The sequence below is a fragment of the Hibiscus syriacus genome, unplaced genomic scaffold, assembly GCF_006381635.1.
Source record: "Hibiscus syriacus cultivar Baekdansim isolate YM2019G1 unplaced genomic scaffold, ASM638163v2 tig00112443_pilon, whole genome shotgun sequence".
In the NCBI taxonomy this organism is placed as follows: domain Eukaryota; kingdom Viridiplantae; phylum Streptophyta; class Magnoliopsida; order Malvales; family Malvaceae; genus Hibiscus; species Hibiscus syriacus.
In genome coordinates, this window is record NW_024063332.1 from 1146031 (window position 1) to 1172244 (window position 26214).

General features: G+C 33.6%; 2 protein-coding genes and 1 pseudogene across 2 annotated transcripts; 2 read left to right on the plus strand and 1 right to left on the minus strand.

The window, feature by feature from the left end:
- Positions 1 to 2058: 2058 nt before the first annotated feature.
- Positions 2059 to 5401, plus strand: LOC120179685 (probable GTP diphosphokinase RSH2, chloroplastic). The gene is made up of 6 exons (XM_039185218.1): positions 2059 to 3043; positions 3132 to 3317; positions 3604 to 4064; positions 4340 to 4498; positions 4589 to 4943; positions 5033 to 5401. Exons 1-6 carry the CDS (start codon positions 2327 to 2329, stop codon positions 5339 to 5341), a joined length of 2187 nt encoding a protein of 728 aa, XP_039041149.1. The 5' UTR covers positions 2059 to 2326; the 3' UTR covers positions 5342 to 5401.
- Positions 5402 to 6637: 1236 nt separating this feature from the next.
- LOC120179686 (transcription initiation factor TFIID subunit 9-like) lies at positions 6638 to 7741 on the minus strand. The gene is made up of 3 exons (XM_039185220.1): positions 7666 to 7741; positions 7264 to 7538; positions 6638 to 6966 (listed from the first exon to the last, which is right to left on the minus strand). The coding sequence occupies exons 2-3, from the start codon at positions 7519 to 7521 to the stop codon at positions 6670 to 6672; spliced, it is 555 nt and encodes a 184-aa protein (XP_039041151.1). The 5' UTR covers positions 7522 to 7538; positions 7666 to 7741; the 3' UTR covers positions 6638 to 6669.
- Positions 7742 to 23816: 16075 nt separating this feature from the next.
- LOC120179675 lies at positions 23817 to 26209 on the plus strand (annotated as a pseudogene).
- Positions 26210 to 26214: the final 5 nt, after the last annotated feature.

Below are 26214 nucleotides of genomic sequence, written 5' to 3' on the forward strand. Positions count from 1 at the left end.
CTCAAAAAATCAGATCAGATAAAATCACCCCTAAACTCAAATTAAATCAAGTTTCGAGTAAAAAGTTTATAATTTTAAGTCGAATTGGATTGATCGAAACTTAAACCGACTCATGCCCAACACTCATTTTGTACTAGATTCTTTTTAAAAAAGTATGATGATAAAACAGTTATTTTTTCAAACAATATAGTAATTGAATTAATTACACAACATGTTTTTAAATTATAATTTTATTTTAAATTAATCTTTAAATTTTTAAACATTTTAAATTCATCTTTAAATAATAATTTTTATTTTATATTAATTTTTAAACTTATGAATGATTTAGGAAATGCCATTATCTAATATTTTGGAATCAATTTAGAATAAGGATTATAGTTTGAGACGAACTTGTAATACATAAAATTTTGGCATTAATTTAGAACATACATCATAGTTCAGGAATAAAATTAAAAAGTTCAAAAGTTTAAAACCAATATGATACGTCTTTTGACATATCATATGGACATATATATCTTTGACATTCCCATATTCCTCATACGAGAAATATATAATAAGTAAAGTTCCGTACTCAACTATTCGAATGCATTCTTTAATTATAAGTTTAGAGATTAAGATTTTATTTAAGTCAAAACTAATAATTACTTTTATGGACTGTCTTCTTCTTCCACTATAAGTTTGATAATCAATCTTAACAATTGAACCAATACTCTCATCTATATTAATGATGAAACCCCATTTAGAAAGAGCAACTGCCACACTTAACAAATGGATCCAACTAATCACCTTGTTTTGATACAATTTAGAAGAAAATATGATGTCCAATGTCCAATTGTTTAAATAGTGGCCGGAAGTTATCAAATGACCATAAAAATAAGAGATTTCAAGTAACCTGAACAAGTACAATTTATTATCTTTTTACGAAATATGTTGTAGTCGATTTTTGATTTTAAAAGTAGATGAGATATGGAACGCTCGTTTATTGAGAAGTTTTACAGTGTGTTGCTCTTAATATATAATTAAAAAGATATTATTAATTTTATTATTATTTAAATAATAAAATCGGTAAAAAATTATTTAAAATATTATTATTTTTATCTAAAATATCAATATTTTTTAATATTTACTGTTGTTGTGCACTAGAAGCAACTACATGTGGGGGCATGCATGTGTCTATACTATTATTCAAGGCGTACAATCTTTGCTTTCCTTTGCCTCGAATGCAAAGCAACAAGAGTTCCAACGTCATTGCTATTCCAACAACATCTTTAAATAAATAGATAGAAATAAAACAAATCAAAGAGATGTGAATAAAATAAAGTGTCATCCGTATCAAATTAAACAAATCATTGGGTTTGTTTAACATAAATTATAATTGCTATATTAGGTGACTTTTTAAAATATATATAGGATAAATATAACTTTTCGTACTTAAGTTTATCATTTTGTGCAATGTGGTACTTAATTATAATTATTAACTATTCAAACTAAAAATATTCTAACTTTAAAGTTGGAGGGGATATGCTTTTTTATATAACGGGTTAATATTTTAATAAAGTAGAGATTAAATTGTAAGGACTAGATAACGAATTATAGTATAATAAGGGATTGAAACTACAGTTTTACCTCCTTTGAGGAAAAGAAAAGGTACGATGACAGCATAGCATTAAGTTACCAATTAACAAAAAGTCGAGATTATCCACAACGAAAAGCCAACGTCCAGTTAACTTCGCTAATCATAAAGGGTATTATCGTAATTTAATTATTACTATTCCTGGCCTCAGAGAAATTTCCCGCAATAATAGAACTCCATGAGAAAAAAAAATATTATTGAAGGAAAAATCAAAGAAGAAGAAGAAAGGAAAGAGAAGGAAAACTAAGCTTTTCATTTAAAAAATCCAGCGGCTTTGTTGACTCTTTCTTATTCCCCCCTCTTAATTTGTCAATTTACAAGTAGAAATTTAGGCTATATATTTGTAAATACTGTAGCTCAATAATCCTTCTCTTCAAAACAGATTTCGATTCTTTGTTTGTCTTTGCTGTTTGTGTGAATGTATGTATGATAGAATAAATATACGTGCTGAACCAAAGGGATTTATTTTTCTTTTTTAGTTCTTACTCTTGAGATTCCAATAGGGTCTCGTTTAACAAATTCATTGGCTTCTGATTGTAGGGGGGGACCCTTAAATTGTTGTGTTTTTAAAGAAAATTTTGATTGGATCCTGAGCAAATTTGTTGTTTCTTTGGAGGGAAAATTCTGGGTTTTGACATTTAATTAATTTTAAAACCATTTATTTTGGGGATTTATCTTGGTTGTTCGTAAGCCATGGCGGTTTCGACAATAGTTCTTTACGCTAGTCCACCGAGGAGCACGCCGAGCACCGTGTGCTCCGCTCCTATTCAGATCAACATGAATTCTCACGCTTCTTACGATTTTGATTTGAATTCAAGATCCTCGTCAACTTCCTCAACGACCGCTTCAGGTTCTTTACAGAGACCCGCTGTTGGTGGTCTATCGTGCCTCTTCTCCTCGCCGTCGGTAAAATCAAGCTTTTCTAGCGGTGGGGGAGACGATCTAGGGTCCTATAGAGGAGAAGATTTGAAGGAATTAAGCAGTTCATTTTGTTACTCGTCGAGTAAATTCGGTGGTTCTTCTTTGAAAGCCAATCAGAGCCCGATATCGGTGTTTCAGGGCCCGGTTTCGTATAGTAGCAGCGGCTCTCCTATGCGAATTGTTCGCGAAAAGGGTGGGGATGTGAATTTCCATGGCTCATTTCGTGTTGGGACAAATCGATTGTTCAACGGATTCATTAGGGGAACATTGGGATCTTGTCGTCATTATGATTCCCCGAGTTTCAAGGTGCAAAGCAGTAGTTGTGTTGATGAATTACCCTTCACTATGGAGGATAATTTCACGGAGGAAGTGGATTGGGAGCCTTATGCGAAGGAATTGCTTTTAGGTGCACAAATGAAGCACGGAGTATTTTCCGAAGATATTGTAATCAAAGCATTTTATGAAGCCGAGAAGGCACATAGAGGGCAGGTATAAACAGCGAAATTAATGTTTTGTTCTTTATGTTCTGTTGGTCTCTCATTGTTTATTAGGGTTATATGATGTTCTTTGTTTGTAGATGCGTGCGAGTGGAGATCCTTATCTGCAACATTGTGTAGAGACGGCAGTGTTGTTGGCATCCATTGGTGCTAATTCCACGGTCATTGCAGCAGGGCTTTTACACGACACCATTGATGATTCATTCTTGAGCTACGACTACATTTTTAGAACATTTGGTGCCGGGGTTGCTGATTTAGTAGAAGGGGTAAGAGATAGGAATCTCTCTTGCATTTGAAATTTTGGTATATTCAATTTGCAATAACGCTGCATATGATTATCATTGATCTATTACATGATTTGAATCTGGCAAATAGATGTAGCTTTATTATGGTTGCATATCACTATTTATAGCATTATATGCTGAGCATATTCATGGGTGCCACTTGGTCGGTTTTAATTTCCTTCATTGGATTAGAGAAATCACTATTCTTTTGAATGAATAAATGAAATCATAAGATTCTGATCATGGTATTATTATGTCGTCCGTGTAGGTCTCTAAACTTAGCCATCTGAGCAAGCTAGCACGAGAAAATAATACGGCGAGCAAGACTGTTGAAGCTGATCGCCTTCACACCATGTTCCTTGCCATGGCAGATGAACGAGCGGTTCTTATTAAATTGGCAGATCGGTTGCATAACATGATGACACTAGATGCATTGCCTCCGCTCAAGCAAAAGAGGTTTGCTAAGGAGACTTTGGAAATATTTGCTCCTTTGGCCAATCGGCTAGGAATCTCTAGCTGGAAGGAGCAATTAGAGAATCTATGTTTCAAGCATCTCAATCCGGAGCAGCACAAAGAATTGTCTTCTAGGCTTGTGGACTCATTTGATGAGGCAATGATCACTTCTGCTATAGAGAAACTCGAGAGGGCGCTCAAGGATAAAGAAATTACTTACCATGTTCTCTCTGGACGACATAAAAGCTTATATAGCATTTATTCAAAGATGTTGAAGTATGTTATCTCTCTCTCTCTCTCTTTTTCATACATACATAAACACCCATGGCAGGCAGAGGATAATCACATTCACACACTGACTATCATCGAGAGACATTCACACGACATTGTCACAGGTGTATGCACATTTTCTACATTGTAATCTTTTTCTCAGAAGACTAGGCATGTGTTTCGGGATTGTTTTTTCTTTTCTAGAATTCATCAACAATTGATTAGGCAAAGGGTGAAGGAGTAGGCCATTGTTGATGCTAAATATTATCTTCTTTTTGCAGGAAAAAGTTGACAATGAATGAAATCCATGATATTCATGGATTACGAATCATTGTTGAAAAGGAGGAAGACTGTTATGAGGCTTTGAGAGTAGTTCACCAGTTATGGTCTGAAGTACCTGGAAAGCTGAAGGACTATATAAGATACCCTAAATTTAACGGGTATATTATACATGAACATGTTTCAGTATCGTTCTTAGATGGAATCTGAAAAACTGCAAAATTTCCTTCTAACTTCCTTACAATCTGCAGGTATCAGTCTTTGCACACAGTGGTGATGGGTGAAGGTGCAATTCCACTTGAAGTTCAAATTCGAACAAAGGAGATGCATTTGCAAGCCGAGTTTGGCCTTGCAGCTCACTGGAGATACAAGGAGGGTGACTCAAAGTACTCTTCATTTGTACTTCAGATGGTTGAGTGGGCTCGATGGGTTGTGACTTGGCACTGTGAAACAATGAGCAAGGACCAATATTGTTCGATTGGCTACACTGATCCTGTCAAGCCACCCTGCACCTTCCCAACACATTTGGATGACTGCCCGTTCTCTTATAAGCCTCATTGCAGCCAGGATGGACCTGTCTTTGTTATCATGATCGAAAATGATAAGGTATGTATCCTAAATGGCACACTTCGTCTTACTTGCTGATGGAGATAGGGAGTTTGGTCTGAATATTTATGGTTCTATGAAAGTTGCAGATGTCAGTGCAGGAGCTTCCGGCAAACTCAACAATGATGGATTTGCTAGAAAGAGCTGGGAGGGGGAACTCGAGATGGTCTCCATATGGGTTTCCAGTGAAGGAAGAGTTGAGGCCAAGGCTGAACCATGAGCCAGTGAGCGATACAACATGCAGGCTGATGATGGGGGATGTGGTGGAGCTAACACCATCCATACCCGACAAGTCTTTGACAGAGTACAGGGAGGAGATACAGAGGATGTATAACCGAGGTCTCCCTGTTTCCAGTACGGGACCCTTGTCTAGTACTATGTTTGCTTCAAGAAGTTGACCTGACCCTCTTCAATTCTTACTTTATGCAAAAGAAAAAGAAGCAATAGCTTATTCTTGTGTAAAAAAAAATATTTGTACAGAACAATACTATATGGTTCCATTGCTAGGAAACATTGGCCAACTGGATTCAGCAATCAATGAAATGATTGATTTCTTAGCAGTTTCCTCCGTTAATTCATTCATATGTTGTGCTTCATGGCTCTCGATTGCTCAATTCCACACGGTTTATGAACACATACAGGAAAAAAGTGCAGAAATTGCCAGATAGGGAACGTAACTACGCGTGAAGAACATTTAACATTAAGAATTGAAGCAGTAACTTGGTCAGATTACAATGATCAATAACATTCAATCATGATATCAGATGAAACATCAACCATCGTTTTGATGAACAGGATAAAACTTAAAAGCATATATTATCCTACATAGATGGATTTTTGAAACAGCTTACGAAAACGAGTCTTCACTTGGGGGTAGGGATGGCAAACGGGCGGGTCGGGTGCAGATACCCCCTCCCCCCATCCCCATACCCACATAATATTTTTCAATCCACCACCCGCCCACCACCCATGATGGGTACAAATTTTCAAATCCACACCCGCTCACGCGGGTATATTTTCAAATTCATCCCCACATCCACTACCCACTAGCGACATACCCATCTAGACCCGCCTGATAGCAAACTAATGGGATGTTGGAGTTGGTTCCCAAACAGTTCGTGATGGGGTAGCAGCGCATGCTTCAATTTGTCAGAGGAGTAACTCTACGAATGTTATGGAGACAAATTGTAGGGAGCATGTAGTCGCAGAGCTGGATTGTTGTGTTGTTTTCGATGTTAATGCTCATAGTGCGCCTAATATGGGTTTTGAGGGACTAAAGAACATGGAAACTGTTGCTTTTGATGTTAATGCTTATAGTACGACTAATTTGTGTTTGGATGGGCAGCATGGGCTAAAGAACATGGAAAGTGACGTGGTTAGTGGGATTATGGGTTTAATCAAAGAGCCGAATATTTCCCTAATTAAAGACCATATTAAAGACTAAATATCCTTAATATTTGGATAAATTATATGTTATATATTATACAATATTAAAATTTATAAATTAGTCTATAAAATTACACCTAAATTTATAATGGTCCAAAATTTAATAGATATTTAGCTGGGAGGACGGATGCGGGTCGGGCGGATGCGGGGCGGGTAATATCTCAAACCCATTACCCGCCCACCACCCACGACGGGTACCACTTTATAAATCCACACCCCGCCCACTACCCGCTAAAATTATACCCATCCCCGCTCCAATTAGAGCGGATGCGGTGCGGAATCAACGAAACTGTACCCGTTTGCCATCCCTACTTGGGGGCTTAGTGAGAGGAAACGATACTCTGAGAGATGTTGGGTGTGCCACATCGGTTTTCTGCTCTTGCGACGAATTCGGTTTAACACTTTCTTCATCGTCTTCAGTCTCTTCCATTGCTGGAGTCGATTGCTTCTTAGGGATAGCAAATTGGTAGTTCGTGCTTATCAATGTATCATGCTCAGGAGGAAGGGGAATTCCAGGACCTGGTATTGCCTTCGGCAATGGAACTTTGTTCCTATTTCTTGCCAATTCCAAAAGCACCTAAAAACAACAAAAATCCAAAACTATTTTCACAATATTTATTCATATATTTGCTTCATTCAAGAACATGAAAAGATTGGTTAAAAATACGGGGAAAGAACAAAAACAAGATTTATGTTATTTTAGCACCTCCCAAAAGATCCCTGGGTTAATTATCCAAAAAAAAAGATCCCTGGGTTGCATAACGCTAACATCATGAGAACAAGTCAAATATTGTTAATTTTTAGAGACGCCACAGATCAATTTAATCAGCTGTAAATCCCACAAAGAACAACTTTTTTTTAAAGCAAATAGTACCTCTCTTGGCGGAGGTTGTGAGAAGCTGAAATTGACTTTGGATTGAATAGCAAGCTTCACATCATCGCAATCGATGGTTTGCTTGCCGGCATGCTCACAGTAAACCTGTGCATCTGACAACACATCCACCACATAGCGATACCATAGCTCAAGAAACTGATGGATAACGCGAGGTTCATATTCCTCAACGCCCATTGATTTGAGCAGTGACTTGACAATCTTTGCATCCCTCGGCAGATCCTCTCCTCCTCCCGCCATTGCCCTTTGGCTTTTCCCTAAAAAGTTAATATTTCAACAAATTGATGATTTGATTCCTCGGCGTACAAAGAAATAAAATTGACAAAATAAAGAAGAAAAAAGGATTTGGAATTCAAAAACAAACGAAACCTTATGTGAAATTACCTTTGCAAAGAGATTTGATTGTTGCGGAGATTCCAGCAGTTTCAGCTACAGAATATAGGATACTACACAATTTATATTTTTTTAGGGTACATTAGAGCGAATACCACTAAAATTTTTCTATGGACTCGTTTATACCATTAAACTTAGTTTAAATTCAATTATGTCACTCTGCCTTTAAGTTACTAATAGGACGATGACATGACTAACGGTTGCTGATGTGGCATGTCATACCAAAACAACATCGTTTGGACGCGATTGTTCTAATGCCATATCACTGAACTTTTATACAATTTTTTTATCACTGTATTTTTTTACTATTGTCGTTTGTCAGTCGCCATCTGTCATCATCATCTTTAGTAGAAAAATGGGTTTCAAAATGTTCGCATTTGACTCGTTATTCTTCTCATATGATTAGTTCTCTATGAAACTCTTTTAATATCGACGAAATTAAACACAAAAAATCTACCATTTTTAGATGTTTGAAGACTTTATTAAATGTATGGGATTTAGGATGTTTATTTTAAAAAATTGAACAGTGGAAATTATTATTTTGTGAAGAGGAATAACATACCTCAAAACTAGTCTCATCGGTTGGTCATTGAAAGAGATCATAATATTAATACGTTAAACTTTTAAATGGATTTCGTCAATTTTGCACGGTTTTCTTGGAAAACCAATCCTCAGAATAAAAAGAGGAGTGAAATACGAATATTTTGGTATCACGTTTGTCATAACATATGATTGATAAACGACGATGTTTGTGTAATGCCCTGGAACCCAGTCATTATTCCAGCCAACCCGAAACCCATAAGTCAAGCCAGTTGAACCAGTTCAAAAAGGATATCGAGCTTATGTTGGCCCAATAGTTTATCCGTAGCTTGTTTTAAAGGTTAAAAACCCTCTTATCTCCATTATTTTTTACGTGAGTTATTCCCCAAAAATATTTTCCCATTTTTTTCTTCTCCAGACTCTTCTTCTTTATTTCTTCTACTTAGCCAAGATTAGACTCTAAGGAAACCTAAGCCTAGATTGAATCAATCAAGGTAAGAAATCTATTCTTAGTTTATTTTATAGTTGTTTTATATTTAAAGAAAGTAAGAAAAAGTTGGTTAACCACTTGAGTGGTTTCGTGTAGCATCTTAAATCGGTCGATTATGTGTCGTACTGGTCTAGTGTGTTACATTTAGGGGGCGTTTGGATGGGGGAATGTGAGATTCCCATGGGAATAGAATCCACATTCCCCCGTTTGGTTAGCACGGGAATCCCATTCCTGGTAATGTAAGATTACCATAGTTGATTTTTTGGTATATTACCGGGAATGTCATTACCTCCATTTCCTTAGGTATTGTTGGATTACAGGCGTTTTGGACTAAAATGCCCTTAATTTTTTTTCTTTTAAAAATATCATTCTTCTGTCATTGAATAATAAAAATTCTACGAAAGTTAAATTACAAATTTATCCTTAAACTATTTTAAATTTACAAAAAAGTCTATAATTAAAATTTTATATGAAGTTCAGGGGTTAAAATAAAATTTTACCCTTTCATTAAACCTTTTTATATTTTCAATTTTGTAAAAAAATTATATAAATTTTATGAATTTAAATTTTTTAAAGAAAATATATAATATTTTCCAACTTGTTAAAAAAAACAAATATAATAAGGACAATTTGGTCAAATATATATTCCAATAATCTTTATTCCTTTAACCAAAACACGGTAATCTTGCATTCCTGCTAAGCTAACCAAACACAAATACAACATTCTCAGTAATCTTATTCCCTGGTAATCTTACATTCCCACTGGTAATCTTACATTCCGTGAACCAAACACACCCTTAGTGGTATCAGAGCATTATGATTGACGTTATTAGGACCCGCGGGTCAGTGTCGGTCTGTCAATATCAGTAAAGAGTTTATAGGTATACATACACCTAAAGTGTTAACTCGTACTTCTATATTTGCAATAGTGATAGTAATTCTTTGTTTCCTCTTAATTTTAGAATTTTAGATATGGACAAAAGCCCAAATCATAGTAGAGACGAGAGTAGAGCTCCTTTAGTCAGTGATTCATTAGATGAGTTCGTCCCAGACTTCGAGTATGGAGAGCTTTGAGACGCTGGAGTTGATGAGGGTGCATTCTTCAGGAATCTAACCTCTACTCTAGAGTGCATAGATAGAGTTATTCCTCAGGCACCTGCTACCCCATCTATCCAGCCAGTCCAGCCTGTTCTTCTAGTTGTAGCACCTTAGGAAAACCCAGTAGAGAGGCTTTGGAGGTACCAAAACACTGAATTTTTTGGGTTAGGAGATGAAGATCCAATCGCAGTCGACCTGTAACATCCAAAACGTCGGGTCAGTGACTAAAATACAAATTCTAAAACCTTAGTGCTTAATTTTGAAATAAGTTAAAAGTTTAGGGACTTTATTGGAGAATTTTGATATTGGATTTAATTGTAAAGTTTGGAAGTAATAAGGGTGGTATGGTCTTTTCTAATAGAAAATTTTTATTTCTCTTTTTAAGGGGATATAAATACGTGAAAAGAAGAAAGAAATGAAGAAGAGTCTGGAGACTTAGTTTCTTATTCTCCCTCGTTACCGTGAGCTCCATCTTGAAGGTAAGTTTTGGTAAATTGATTATTTATTGAGTTTTAAGCTTGGTTTTGATTCTTGGTGTTCTAAGAAAGATTAATTAGAGATTTAAGTGTGTTGAAACTCCAAAATAGATGAGTTTTGAAGGATTAAATATGAAGAGCTTTTATGTGAATTATTGAGATAGAAGGAGTTAATAGATTTTGAAGTTGAATTTGACTTGTCAATGGTTGAATTAAAAGATATGTAGTGCTAGAAGTGGATTTAGAACAAGTAGAAATTTTGGTAGGATTCTTGAATTCTATGTGGATGATGAGAATTTGAGGATAAAGATGTGTTAAATGTATAGGAATTGGTTTGAGTGGTGTATTTTGAGTTAGAATATCTAAGGAGCTAAGTAAGGAAGGATTTAAGTTGATTTGGTATGCTTTTTGGGTTTTAAACAGTCTATCTGGACAGGTGTATCGGTACACTATGAATAGGTATCGATACACTAAGACTAAATTTGAAGAATAGCTTCATAGTGTACCGATACATTAATGAGTGTACCGATACCCGTGAATTTCGGAGCTAATATGAATGAGTTCTGAGGTATAATAGTTTTATCATTTAATATAATTACATGAAGTATGCATCATAGGAAATAATAATGTGAAGTTATATTTAAGTTTATTTGCCACTAAGTCATCGACTTAGCGTGTAATGTTTCATACGTAGTTTGGGAAAGAGAAAAAATAAGTAAAGAGAAACAAGACATGTAAGTATCTCCCTTACAAAGATCAGATCAGAAACAAATTGAATATATGTATTTTGTGTTATATAATTTAGTTGGCATGTAGTTACAAGATTTAAATTGAATAAGCTCTGATCGACTTTTGTAAAACAATTTGATTGTATTTATTAATGTAAAGTACTCATTTTTGTAAATAGTGAATTTAATATTTTGTGAATTTGTAAAGACAGAGTTTGAAAAAGTCAATGTGACACTTCGGACTCGAATTCGGGTCGGATACAGGTTGGGGGTGTTACATTTAATGGTATCAGAGCTAAGGTTTAGTCAATTCTAGGCTTAAACCGAAGTCAAATGAGTTTTGAAAATGTATTATATCAACTCAAAGTGAATTTTTTTGATCTGATAGTGTAAGGAGTATATTGTCTTGTTAATAAAATAAGATTAGTATGAGATAGTTATGAGAATAAAATGGTTAAAGTGAATCGAGAGGTGATAAACCTTATGTTGGTAGTAATTCAACTACCCTGGCCAGGCAGGATGAAGAGCGGATACCTCAGGAAGTGCCTCGTAAAATCAAATATGGATTTTCATAAAGTTGAAATCATGTTAGAATAGCGTTAGAGGGTTTTTATTATTTTCAATCGGGAAAGTAATAGGGAACAGTTTCGTTATTTCGTGGATAAGATAGAATATGGTGAACAAATGTCACCATGTGAACGATAGAAGATTTAGTGACGAGGTTATTAGTTTTGAAACATTTGAGAATAAGTATTTGGTGATAAGTTTATCAGATGTATAAAGCCAGAGCCTATGAATTTGAAACAGGGGAATCGTACTATGTATGGATAAGAGTGTAGTGCGATAAGTTAAGTGAATAGTTGTTAAGCTAATTTACAGGAAAATGAGGCATGCAAGTGGATTGTGAATGATTTGTTCTCAAATTAAAAGAATGTTATTGGTGATGAAATCATTTCCATTCCAAGAAGTAGTTAATAGTGCTAAAGTTCTAGAGAGAACTCTGAATGATTAAAAGAATTTGTATTTTATAAAGATTAACACTATCAAAGAAAGGAAAAAATTTTGGGTTTCACATATAATCAGGGTTAGAAGTAGTAGTATTCCATGTTAAAAGATCAAATCTGATGAAGTCAGAAACGCTTGAGTAGTAGGATCTGATATTGGAAGATAAAGTAAAGAGTTAAGAATTAATATGAATTAAAGGGTGGAGTGGATTAAAAGTTATGTTAGAAATTATGTAAAGTGAAGTATAGAAGTATTTTAAATGGATCAAGTGATATAGATATTGTTTGTAAGAGATTAAGAATGAGTACATCGATGATTGGTTATAAGATGAATGAAGTTGAAATGTTTGAATTTAAACCCAGGAATTGCAATATGAATGAGTAAGAATGTGAGTTTGATAAATCAAATAAATTATTTACGAGAGTTAGTTTTCGACCGAAAATAATGTATATGATTGGAAGAACTATTGATGACTCACATCGTTGGGTGATGATGAATGTATTAGAATTTAAGAATTGGAAGATGATGTCAGGTTAAGCTAACAAAGTATAACGTGAATTTGAAATGGTTATGTATTTGATTATGTAAATATGATGTAATGAAGGGATAAGGATTAGTATGTTTGAAGGAAGTTAAAGATGGATAAGAAGTTTGAGATGATGAAAATGATATGAGTTCCATGATTCGAACAATGAATTTACCAAGAATAAGATTTGTGTAGTAGGGTTGTGAATCAGAGATAAGTATAAGGGAAATGAAAAGAGTATGAGAACACGGTTGAAAGATATGGATTAGTTATGTTATAAGGAGATCTTGATTATAAAATGATAAGTGAAAAAATGAAAATGATTGAGTTTAAAGAATCAGATGTGATAAAGGTTATGCTGAGTATAGATTTTAAGTGTGATGAGAAGTAATAAAGGCATGTCGGGTAATACGAAATGTTATTTGAATCTACAAAGTGTGTGTTAATCAATTATGATGAAGATGTAACCATTTCATTTTCTTTGATAAGTAAATGTGGTCATGAAAATAAATAATGATTTATATATATTAAGGAAGTTTTAGAGGCAATCAAGTAAAGATGGAGTAAAAGTTTGCTTATTATAGCAAAACAATTAAAGATTGATAAGGAATTTGATTGATTTATAATGTTGAGTGAGGCGAAATATGCTACTATCTATATAATAAGTGACATGATAGAATGTACAAAGGAAAAGGTAGTTGAAGAATGGAAGAGAGGAAAGCCAAGTTATTAATGATAATGTGAAAGATTAAATTGAGAAGGTAACATGAAATATGAATAGGATATGTGTAGACATATATTTATCTATTAATGCAGTGAAAATTCGAGGACGAATTTTCTTAAAAGGAGGGGGATTTGTAACATCCAAAAGTCAGGTCAGTGACTAAAATGAAAATTCTGAAACCTTGGTGCTTAATTTCGAAACAAGTTAAAAGTTCAAGGACTTTATTGGAGAATTTTGATATTGGATTTAATTGTAAAGTTTGGAAGTAATAAGGGTATATGTATTTTCTAAGAGAAGATTTTTATTTCTCTTTTTAAGGGGATATAAATACGTGAAAAGAAGAAATAAATGAAGAAGAGTTTGGAGACTTAGTTTCTTATTCTCCCTCGTTACCGTGAGCTCCATCTTGAAGGTAAGTTTTGGTAAATTGATTATTTATTGAGTTTTAAGCTTGGTTTTGATTTTTGGTGTGCTAAGAAAGATTAATTAGAGATTTAAGTGTGTTGAAACTCCAAAATAGATGAGTTATGAATGATTAAATATAAAGAGTTTTTATGTGAATTATTGAGATAAAATGAGTTAATAGATTTCGAAGTTGAATTTGACTTGTCAATGGCTAAATTAAAAGATATGAAGTGTTAGAAGTGAATTTAGAACAAGTAGAAATTTTGGTAGGATTCTTGAATTCTATGTGGAGGATGAGAATTTGAGGATAAAGATGTGTTAAATGTATAGGAATTGGTTTGAATATGTATTTTTGAGTTAAGAATATCTAAGGAGCTAAGTAAGGAAGAATTTAAGTTGATTTGGTATGATTTTCGGGTTTTAAACAGTCTATTCTAGGCAGGTGTATCGGTACACTAAGAATAGGTACCGATACACTAAGACTAAATTTGAAGAACAACTTCATAGTGTACCGATACATTAATGAGTGTACCGATACCCGTGAATTTCGGAGCTAATTTGGGTAACAATACACCCGTAGTATACCGATACACCCCTAAAAAGAAAAATAAATTTTTGGTTAATTAAGTTAGATTAAGTTATTAGCATCGAATTACAAGGTTTAGGCTTATGATAATTGTCTTGGAAATTATAATTATGTAGATGCTAAGCCTAAACAGTTCCAGAACATTGGCAAATAAGATCGATCAAGGGAAAAGATATCGGTATTGACTAGTGAGGCCAGATGAGTGCATATTATTAAAATGTGCATATGAATATATGGAAATTAGACTTGTGAGAAGTTTGTTTCTAATATTTTTATATATATGATTGCATAACTAAAATCATGATTATGTTTATATTAGGTGAATAAAATATGCCTTGTTCATATTATATATTATGTGGTGTAATTTATATGATATGGACTATATGGAAACGATATATGTAACTATGTGAACCATTATTGAGCTGTATGAGTATGTAAGATAAGTTATAAGATCACGAACTATACATGATAGTAAATGTCGTATGTGATAACGATAGAAATAATGTAAGTTAGGTGATTATGAACATGTAAATATATGTGTAGATGAAGATATAATAAAAACATAAATTACATGAGTTAAACTTATGGAACTAATATAATCTATTTATAGTATTTAAATGAAAAGTTAGATAAACTAATTAGCATTGATCAATCGGACAAGATAAGAATATATCAATTAAGAGACCTATACATAATAATGATAAGCATATGTGAGATAAGCTATATGAGAAAGAATGTTCTTAGAAGAACTATAATATAGGAATTACATGATAAAAATCTATGAAGTTATAGGTAAAGGTTACAAGAGTAACGAAATTGAACTAATAATGAAATATAGGAATTAATATATAAATGAAGTTATATAAGTGATATATGTTGGTATGCTACAATATATGTTACATGATCTAGGGGAGCATAATAGAACACAAACATGAGCTAGGTGATATAGATATAATGATTATATAAACATGAAATATAAATTAGGGAATGATGATCTAGGTGTTTTATATGGCTATAAAAGATATAAGAACAATATATAAGCTATGTAATATGAACTGCGTGATTTAAATTCTATGTAGTATTATCTATGTGACTAAGTAAAAATGTGATATCAATATATGACAATGATTTTGAGATTGTATAAAAATGCGACATGATCTACGAGATAAAAATTATGTGATTTTATGATATGTGACTATAAGAGAATAAAATATAAACCATATGTTGTGAGATGAGTGATATGTGGTTATATGAGACTCTACGAGAATATGAGCCATAAGTTACGCGATTACATGTGTTTATATGTTAAGTGAAATAAGTGACATGAATTATTATAAATGGTAATGCCCATGTTATGCGACATAAGAGCTAGAGGTATAGTTGGCATTCCAAGAGTCGAGGGTCTACGTTGCCTTCGGGACATATGTATTCTTTGGAACATGTGTGAGGTCTTGTGAGACACATACTTGATCATTAGTATATGTATATGATTTACGGAATTTCTATGTGGTCCTTATGAACATTAATATATGGCACTACAGTGTATTTCTATACGCACTTCAGTGCAATCCTACGTGGCACTTCGGTGCATTATACGAGCTGTGGTGACAACATTAGTGCACAACCTCTATAGACTCATCTATTTATAGTTCTTACATGTGCACATGGGTTGATAAAATGATAATATAATAAACTTGGTATGATCATATGTTTATTTCGTGAAGTGATATGATGATGTGTACTCTTTATGAAATGATATACTTGTTTTATATATATTGTTTAGTACAATAATGTGTGACTAAGAGATATAAATGATAATTATAATAAGAATATTAATAAGGATAATGAAATCATAGGGATATGTATGGATGATGTTCTGAGGTAATATGTTTTAGCATTTAATATAATTACATGAAGTATGCATCATAGGAAATAATAATGTGAATTTATATTTAAGTTATTTATGCCTTACTAAGTCATCGACTTAGCGTGTGAATGTTTCATACGTAGGTTTGGGAAAGAGAAAAGAGAAGTAGAGAGAAACAAGACATGTAAGTATCTCCCTTACAAAGATCAGATCAGAAACATATTGAATATATGTATTTTGTGTTATATAATTTAGTTGGCATGTAGTTACAAGATTTGAATTGAATAAGCTCTGTAAAACAATTTGATTGTATTTATTAATGTAAAGTACTCATTTTCGTAAATAGTGAATTTAATATTTTGTGAATTTGTAAAGACAGAGTTTGAAAAGTCAATGTGACACTTCGGACTCGAATTCGGGTTGGATACGGGTTGGGGTGTTACATTTAATGGTATCAGAGCTAAGGTTTAGCCGATTCTAGGCTTAAACCAAAGTCAAATGTGTTTTAAAAATGTATACATATCAACTCAAAGTGAAAATTTTGATCTGATAGTGTAAGGAGTATATTGTCTTGTTAATAAAATAAGATTAGTATGAGATAGTTATGAGAATAAAATGGTTAAGTGAATCGAGAGGCGATAAACCTGATGGTGGTAGTAATTCACCTGCCCTGGCCAGGCAGGATGAAGAGCGGATACCTCAGGAAGTGCCTCGTAAAATCAAATGTGGATTTATAAAGTTGAAATCATGTTAGAATAGCGTTAGAGGGTTTTTATTATTTTCAATCGGGAAAGTAATAGGGAGCAGTTTCGTTATTTCGTGGACAAGATAGAATATGGTGAACAAATGTCACAATGTGAACGCTAGAAGATTTAGTGATGAGGTTATTAGTTTCGAAACATCCGAGAATAAGTATTTGGTAATAAGTTTATCAGATTTATAAAGCCAGAGCCTATGAATTTGAAACAGGGGAATCGTACTATGTATGGATAAGAGTGTAGTGCGATAAGTTGAGTGAATAGTTGTTAAGCTAATTTATAGGAAAATGAGGCATGCAAGTGGATTGTGAATGATTTGTTCTCAAATTAAAAGAATGTTATTGGTGATGAAATCATTTCCTTTCCAAGAAGTAGTTAATAGTGCTAAAGTTCTAGAGAGAACTCTGAATGATTAAAAGAATTGGTATTTTATAAAGATTAACACTATCAAAGAAAGGAAAAAATTTTGGGTTTCACATATCAGGGTTAAAAGTAGTAGTATCCATGTTAAAAGATCAAATCTGATGAAAGTCAGAAACGCTTGAGTAGTAGGATCTGATATTGGAAGATAAAGTAGAGAGTTAAGAATTAATATGAAGTTAAAGGGTGGAGTGGATTAAAAAATATGTTAGAAATTATGTAAAATGAAGTATATGAAGTATTTTAAATGGTTCAAGTGATATAGATATTGTTTGGTAAAAGATTAAGAATAAGTACATCGATGATTGGTTATAAGATGAAGGAAGTTGAAATGTTTGAATTTGAACCCAGGAAATTGTATTATGATGAGTAAGAATGTGAGTTTGATAAATCAAATTTTTACGAGAGTTAGTTTTGACCGGAAATAATGTATATGATTGGAAGAACTATTGATGACTGACATCGGGTGATGATGTATTAGAATTTAAGAATGGAAGATGATGTCAGGTTAAGCTAACAAAGTATAACGTGAATTTGAAATGGTTATGTATTTGATTATGTAAATAGGATGTAATGAAGGAGATAAGGATTAGTATGTTTGAAGGAAGTTAAAGATGGATAGGAAGTTTGAATTGATGAAAAAGGATATGAGTACTATGATTCGAACAATGAATTTACCAAGAATAAGATTTGTGTAGTAGGGTTGTGAAATCAGAGATAAGTATAAGGGAAATGAAAAGAGTATGAGAACACTGTTGAAAGATATGAATTAGTTATGTTATAAGGAGATCTTGATTATAAAATGATAAGTGAAAAAAATGAAAATGATTGAGTTTAAGAATCAGATGTGATAAAGGTTATGATGAGGTATAGATTTAAGTGATGAGAAGTAATAAAGGCATGTCGGGTAATACGAAATGTTGTTTGAATCTGCAAAGTGTGTGTTAATCAATTATGATGAAGAGGTAAGTATTTCATTTTCTTTGATAAGTAAATGTGGTCAGAAAAATAAAGAATGATTTATATATTAAGGAAGTTTAGAGGCAATCAAGTAAAGATGGAGTAAAGTTTGGTTTTATAGCAAAGCAATTAAAGATTGATAAGTAATTTGATTGATTTATAATGTGAGTGAGGCGAAATAATGCTACTATCTATATAATAAGTGACATGATAGGAATGTATAAAGGAAAAAGGTAGTTGAAGAATGGAAGTGAGGATAGCCAAGTTATTAATGATAATGTGAAAGATTAAATTGAGAAGGTAACATGAGAATATGAATAGGATATGTGTAGGCAATATATTTATCTATTAATGCAGTGAAAATTCGAGGACGAATTTTCTTAAATGAGGGGGATTTGTAACATCCAAAAAGTCAGGTCAGTGACTAAAATGAAAATTCTGAAACCTTGGTGCTTAATTTCGAAATAAGTTAAAAGTTTAGGGACTTTATTGGAGAATTTGATATTGTATTTAATTGTAAAGTTTGGAAGTAATAAGGGTATTATGGTGTTTTCTAAGAGAAGATTTGTATTTCTCTTTTGAAGGGGATATAAATACGTGAAAAGAAGAAAGAAATGAAGAAGAGTCTAGAGACTTAGTTTCTTATTCTCCCTCGTTACCGTGTTGTGCTAAAAAAGATTAATTAGAGATTTAAGTGTGTTGAAACTCCAAAATAGATGAGTTATGAATGATTAAATATAAAGAGTTTTTGTGTGAATTATTGAGATAAAATGAGTTAATAGATTTTGAAGTTGAATTTGACTTGTCAATGGTTAAATTAAAGATATGAAGTGTTAGAAGTGAATTTAGAACAATTAGAAATTTTGGTAGGATTCTTGAATTCTATGTGGAGGATGAGAATTGAGGATAAAGATGTGTTAAATGTATAGGAATTGGTTTGAGTATGTTTTTTGAGTAAGAATATCTAAGGAGCTAAGTAAGGAAGGATTTAAGTTGATTTGGTATGATTTTTGGGTTTTAAACAGTCTATTCTGGGCAGGTGTATCGGTACACTATGAATAGGTACCGATACACTAAGACTAAATTTGAAGAACAACTTCATAGTGTACCGATACATTAAGGAGTGTACCGATACCCGTGAATTTGAAGCTAATTTGGGTACCAATACACCCGTAGTGTACCGATACACCCCTAAAAAGAAAAATGAATTTTTGGTTAATTAATTTAGCTTAAGTTATTAGGCATCGAATTACAAGGTTTAGGCTTATGATAATTGTCTTGGAAATTATAATTATGTAGATGCTAAGCCTAAACAAGTTCCAGAACATTTGGCAAATAAGACCGATCAAGGAAAAGAGATCGGTATTGACTAGTGAGGCCAGGTGAGTGCATATTAAAATGTGCATATGAATATATGGAAATTAGACTTGTGAGAAGTTTGTTTCTAATGTTTTATATATGATTGCATAAGTGAATCATGATTATGTTTATATTAGGTGAATAGAATATGCCTTGTTCATATAATGTTATGTGGTGTGAATTTATATGATATGGACTATATGGAAACGATATGTAACTATATGTGAACCTTATGAGATGTGTGAGTATAAGATAAGTTATAAGATCACGAACTATGTATGATAGTAAATGTCGTATGTGATAACGATAGAAATAATGTAAGTTAGGTGATTATGAACATGTAAATATATGTGTAGATGAAGATATAATAATAAAACATAAATTACATGAGTTAAACTTAGGAACTAATATAATCTATTTATAGTAAATGAAAAGTTAGATAAACTATTAGCATTGATCAATCGGACAAGAAGAGAATAATATTAATTAAGAGACTATACATATAATGATAAGCATATGTGAGATAAGCTATATGAGAAAGAATAATGTGCTTAGATGAACTAATATAGGAATTACATGGTAAAAATCTATGAAGTCATAGGTAAAGGTTACAGGAGTAATACGAAATTGAACTAATGAAATATAGGAATTAATATAAATGAAGTTAATAGTGATATATGTTGGTATGCTACAATATATGTTACATGATCTAGGGGAGCATAATAGAACAAACATGAGTTAGGTGATAGATAAATGATTATATGAACATGTAATATAAATTAGGGAATGATCTAGTGTTTATATGGCTATAAGAGATATAAGAACAATATATAAGCTATGTAATATGAACTGCGTGATTTAAATGTTATGTAGTATTATCTATGTGACTAAGTAAAATGTGATATCATATATGACAATGATTTGTGAGATTGTATAAAATGCGACATGATCTACGAGATAATAATTATGTGATTTTATGAATATGTGAATATAAGAGAATAAAATATAAACCATATTTGTGAGATGAGTGATATGTGGTTATATGAGACTATGAGAATATGAGTCATAAGTTACGCGATTACATGTGTTTATATGTTAGTGAAATAAGTGACATGAATTATTAAATGGTATGCCCATTTATGCGACATTAGAGCTAGAGGTATAGTTGGCATTCCAAGAGTCGAGGGTCTACGCTGTCATTCGGGACATATATGTATTCTTTGGAACATGTGTGAGGTCTTGTGAGACACATAATTGATCCTTAGTATGTATGATTCTTACAGAATTTCTATGTGGTCCTTATGAACATATATATATGGCACTACGGTGCATTTCTACACGACACTTCGGTGCAATCCTACGTGGCACTTCGGTGCATTTATACGAGCTATGGTGACAGCATTAGTGCACAACCTGTATAAACTCACATATTATAGTTCTCACATATGCACATGGGCTGATAAAAAATGATAATATAAATAACTTGGTATGATCATATGTTATTTCGTTGTGAAGTGATATATGATGTTATGTGTACTCTTTGTGAAATGATATACTTGTTTTATGATATGTATATTGTTAGTACAATAATGTGATTAAGAGATATAAATGATAATTATAATAAGATTAATAAGGATAATGAAATGATAGGGATAGTATGGATGATGTTCTGAGGTATAATATGTTTTATCATTTAATATAATTGCGTGAAGTATGCATCATAGGAAATAGTAATGTGAAGTTATATTTAAGTTTATTTATACTTCACTAAGTCATCGACTTAGGTGTGATGTTTTACACGTAGTTTGGGAAAGCGAAAAGAGAAGCAAGACTGATCAGTATCTCCCTTACAAAGATCATATCAGAAACATATTGAAATATGTATTTTGTGTTATATAATTTAGTTGGCATGTAGTTACAAGATTTGAATTGAATAGGCTCTGATCGATTTTTGTAAAACAATTTGATTGTATTCATTAACTCATTTTAGTAAATAATAAATTTATATTTTTGTGAATTTGTAAAGACAGAGTTTGGAAAAGTCAATGTGACACCTCGAACTCGAATTCAGGTCGGATACGTGTTGGGGGTGTTACACGACCAGTGGCTAAGGAAAACCCTTAAAACCCTTCGTCAGCTGCATCTTACTCTCGAAGGAATGTTGGGGTGCGTTATCTCGCTGTTGAAAGGTGATGTGATAGATTGGTGGGAGATAGAGGAGATGATGTTAGATTCCGACGACCCACATGGGACCTATTTTTAGATGAGTTCATCAAAAGTATATAGGGAAGGCCACATGGATGCAATGAGAGATCGGTTCTCTCATTTGATCCAAGGGAACATATTAGTATTCGAGTACAAGGTGGAGTTTCTCAAGTTGAGTAGGTACGCCCCAGAGTTGGTTTCGTCAGAGTATCATCATTGTCGGAAGTTCAAAGAAGGTCTCTGGTTAGATATCTTGACTCTTTTAGCTTTCAATCCACTGAAAATCTTTGCTGAGTTAGTTCTCCAGGAGAAAACAATAGAAAGAGTTGTGGCAAAGAAATCAGAGTTTGCAGTGTGAAGGAACGTCAAGAGTGTCTTTTCATCCTATTTGTTCACGCTATGGTAGGAAGCACCCAAAAGTTTGCAGGTTTTGGGGCTCAGGGTTGTTATCGCTTGTGGATCTTTAGATCATTTTCTTCGAGATTGCCAGAAGCTCAGAGTGTAGTTCCAACTTGACTCAGCAGTCAACTCCGACAATCCAGAGGGGTGGAAGATTTCAAAGAGGAGAAAGTTCATCTATTCAGGTTGATAGGGGTGCAGTTCAATCAAGAGTTAGTGGGGAGCCTAGAGTTGCAACCCGTCAGTATGCGATTAGAGCTCAGGAGGAGGAGGAGGAGGAGAAAACAGCTTATGAGATCTCAGGTAACCTTACCCTATATCCTATTCCAGTAACAACCATAGTGATTTAGTGACCAACCCTTAGAGTTAGATGTCTTAGAAGTTGAGATAGTAGTAGATGTTGTCAAAATTCGTGGACGAATTTTCTATTATGATGGGAGAGTTGTAATGCCCCGGAACTCGGGTCAGTAGTTCGAGTCAACCCGAAACTCGAAAGTAAGCCAGTTAGACCTCTTAGATAGTTGGACCAGTTCAAAAAGGGTATTGGGCTTAGGTTGGCCCAATAGTTAAAGGACAATGGGGTTTTTAAAAATGAGTTGAAGGGAGAATGACTAAAATTGTAGTTTACCCATAGCTTGTTTTAAAGGTTACAAAGCCCCTTATCTCCTTATTTTTCACGTGAGTCATTCCCCAAAAAATCTTCCCATTTTATTTTTCTCCAGACTCTTCTTCATTCTTCTACTTAGCCAGATCAAGCTCTAAGGAAACTTAAGCATAGATTGAAGTAATCAAGGTAAGAAATCTATTCTTCACTTTATTTTACAGTTGTTTATATTTAAAGAAAGTAAGAAAACTGGTCAACTACTTCGGTGGTTTCGTGTAACACCTTAAATCGATCGACTGTGTGTCATACTAGTATAGGATGTTACAGTTTGATTGTCGTCGACGATCGAAAAGTGTAGTGGTAAAGGAGAAAATTATTTAAAATTTAGGGATAAAATTGTTAAACAAAAAATTTAGTGTTTAATGCGACATCATTTTAAGCATCAAAACATCACACCAAAACAACGCGTTTTGATGTGTCATGCCAACAACCATTAGTCGTGTCATCTCGTTAGTAACCTAACGACGAGTGAATAATGAATAAATTAAAGTTTAGTATCATAATTAAATTTCAAAATTAAATATAAATGAGTCACCATACAAAATTCATATCTTAAGTAATTTATCATTCTTTATATAAAATAATCTAACTATTTATTTTTTAGAGTGAGAAAATACAAGGTAATATTATTGAATGATTCACATAATTTAACAATAATGTTTATACATTTTTGTATAGCCAGTTACGTATTATTTAAACTCGAATGACAAGATAATAATAATTCATTAATCATGAAATCAACTGAATCGTACAAAATCAACTTTGTAATACTTATATTCATCCAAAATTAATCAAATATATCTACTGTTTGTTTGTAAATTTTAAATATATTTAATATTATCCGAATATTATTATGAAATTATTTTTTTCCTGTAAGAAATCATAAAAAACCAACAATATCGTATTTACTAACTTATTCTCTCGGTCTTTCCTTGTGCGCTCGATCAGTCTCTCTCCAGCCATCAATGGTTTCTCTCCGTTTAAACGCCGATAACTTAATCTCCGACGTAGAAGAAAATTAAAAAGTAAACATTGGGAATATGTCCTCGCATGAACAAGCAGTTGCCTCCTTAATCTCACAACTAGCTCTTTCTTTCGACGGCGCCGTTTTAGGCGATGCCTTAGCCTGCGCCGCCTTCCGTGCAATATTCCGGTTCAAGGCTACCTCACTGCCCCCGCAAAATCCGCGGTGCACGCACTCCGCGTCTCCGACTCCGTTTCCTCCTCGAGGAGGACAGCTCGGCTTCCGCGAGGAACCTTTGTCGCAGTCGCGGCGCCGTCGACGTAATTCCTGTTGCAGATGGACGGAGCTTGATTAGCCTTAAGAATAACGCGCTCGTCTCTCAAGAGTCTGGCGATGAAGCTGTTATCATCCAGAGAACACAACTGTAAGGACTTGAAGAAAAAGAACTATTTTATTTTTAAATATACACACACAATCTGGTTATTGAAGTTCTATTTTTTATTATTTTTGAAAATTAAGTATATTTACCATGAATGGAGAGGCCTGTTTGGATGGACTTCTGATACGTGCTATTCTTGGAGATCTTGGAATAAAAAGAGTGAACTTCGATGAGAACAGTAAGTTAAAAGCTTCCATTTTCCCGTTTATTAAAAAATGATTCCTTTTTCCCCTCTTTAATGCTTAATTGTTTTAGTTATCTCATGCTTTATATTAGAACTTTTGGGTGTTATCATGTTCAAGCTTTGGAATTTGTTCTGTTTTCGGTTTTAATGTTCTGCAGGTTCCTTTCATTTGATTGAAGGGGGTCAATGGCCATAATCTGATTTGTTATTGTCAATATGAATGGCTCAAATCATCCCCTGCCTCTTACTACAGTTTATCATCAACTGCAGCTATAAATGCTTGGCCGATACATTCCTTCAAGCTTTGTTTGGTCATGAATACCCTGTGAGTTGAGAAAAATTAAAATTTTTATTCCTTCGTTGCCAAAGTTTAAAGATTATGTTGCTTAGTGATTGTAGTGTGGCATCATTTGTTCTATAGACCTGCTCACCTGTATGAAAATTCATGATTTATCTGTTTTAAGGTTGGTCTGCTTGATGAAGAGAAAATTCTTCTGGTGGGAAAGGAAATCAGCCGTCGGCATATGCAGTTAAATAATGGAGCACCTGAAATTAAGGCATGCAAGGACCTTCCCTTTTTTCTGTAAGTGGTCTAGAGACACATTGTTTAACTTTTTAATTTTTACTTTTAGGACTTAGAAATTTCATGCTTCTGTGCTCATAATCTGAAATAGGAAAGCTAAGCTTTCTCTCGGAATTATTGCTTCTATTAGTACTTTTTCTGATACTTCCGAGTCCTAGTAATTGAGTTTGTTGTTTTTGTACAAGTTTCATGTTGCATTCTTTAATTTGCTTAGCAAGAATAAAAGAAAAGGAGTTGAACATTGTCGTAGCCCGGATGAAATTCAAATGTAAATGTCTTTCTTCAAACATTTATCTTACAAACCTCTTCTTGCTTGCAACTGCAGTGTTGACTTGACAAAAGATCAGATGCTGTTAGATCTTGCTTTCAAGACAAAAATACTGTTCCGGAGTGGTATCGTCCTTGGTTCGCTATCTTGGTATCCTTGGCTAGCTTTTGTAAGGTATTTTGTGTTAGTCTAATGATCTTTTTCCCCCTTTCTCATACCGTGGAAAAGTTCTTTCAGTTTATCTCCTATACAGACTGTAGACCGTATAAAAAAACATTGCAGTTATAACATCTACGGTTCATAATTTCTTTAATGAATTGCCTTCAGGAACTGGAATAATGGAAAGAGAGGAGTCTGAGACGGACTCCGGAATCAACTAATGCTGCCTCTGAGACTCAACCTCTCAGATTGATTTGGAGGAAGAGACTGGTGATGTTCCAGATGGAGAGTTGTGTGTGATTTGCTTGATGAGGAGAAGACGGTCTGCATTATTCCATGTGGGCACTGGTTTGTTGCCAACATTGTGCCATATCAGTTGAAAGGTATTGATGCCAAAATGTCCTGTTTGCCGCATGATAATCCGTAGTTCAGTGCGAGATATGCGTCTTAATAAGCAGATTACTGAATTTTGTAATTATGCACAAGGTATTGACATCAGGATGTCATGTCAGGTACGGTTCTATACCATTCTCTATTGCTAACTGGCTTCCATAACATTGATAGGGCTGGATTCGGCTTAACACCGTTGCGGGGTTTTTATGATATGAATGGAATTATGTCGAACTAGATTCTTGTCCGTAATCCTTTTTGGCTGGAAAGACAGTATTTTGTGTATACTGATAACTAAAGCAAAATTCTTCAGTTGACTTTTTAGGTTACATTTTGAACGAAA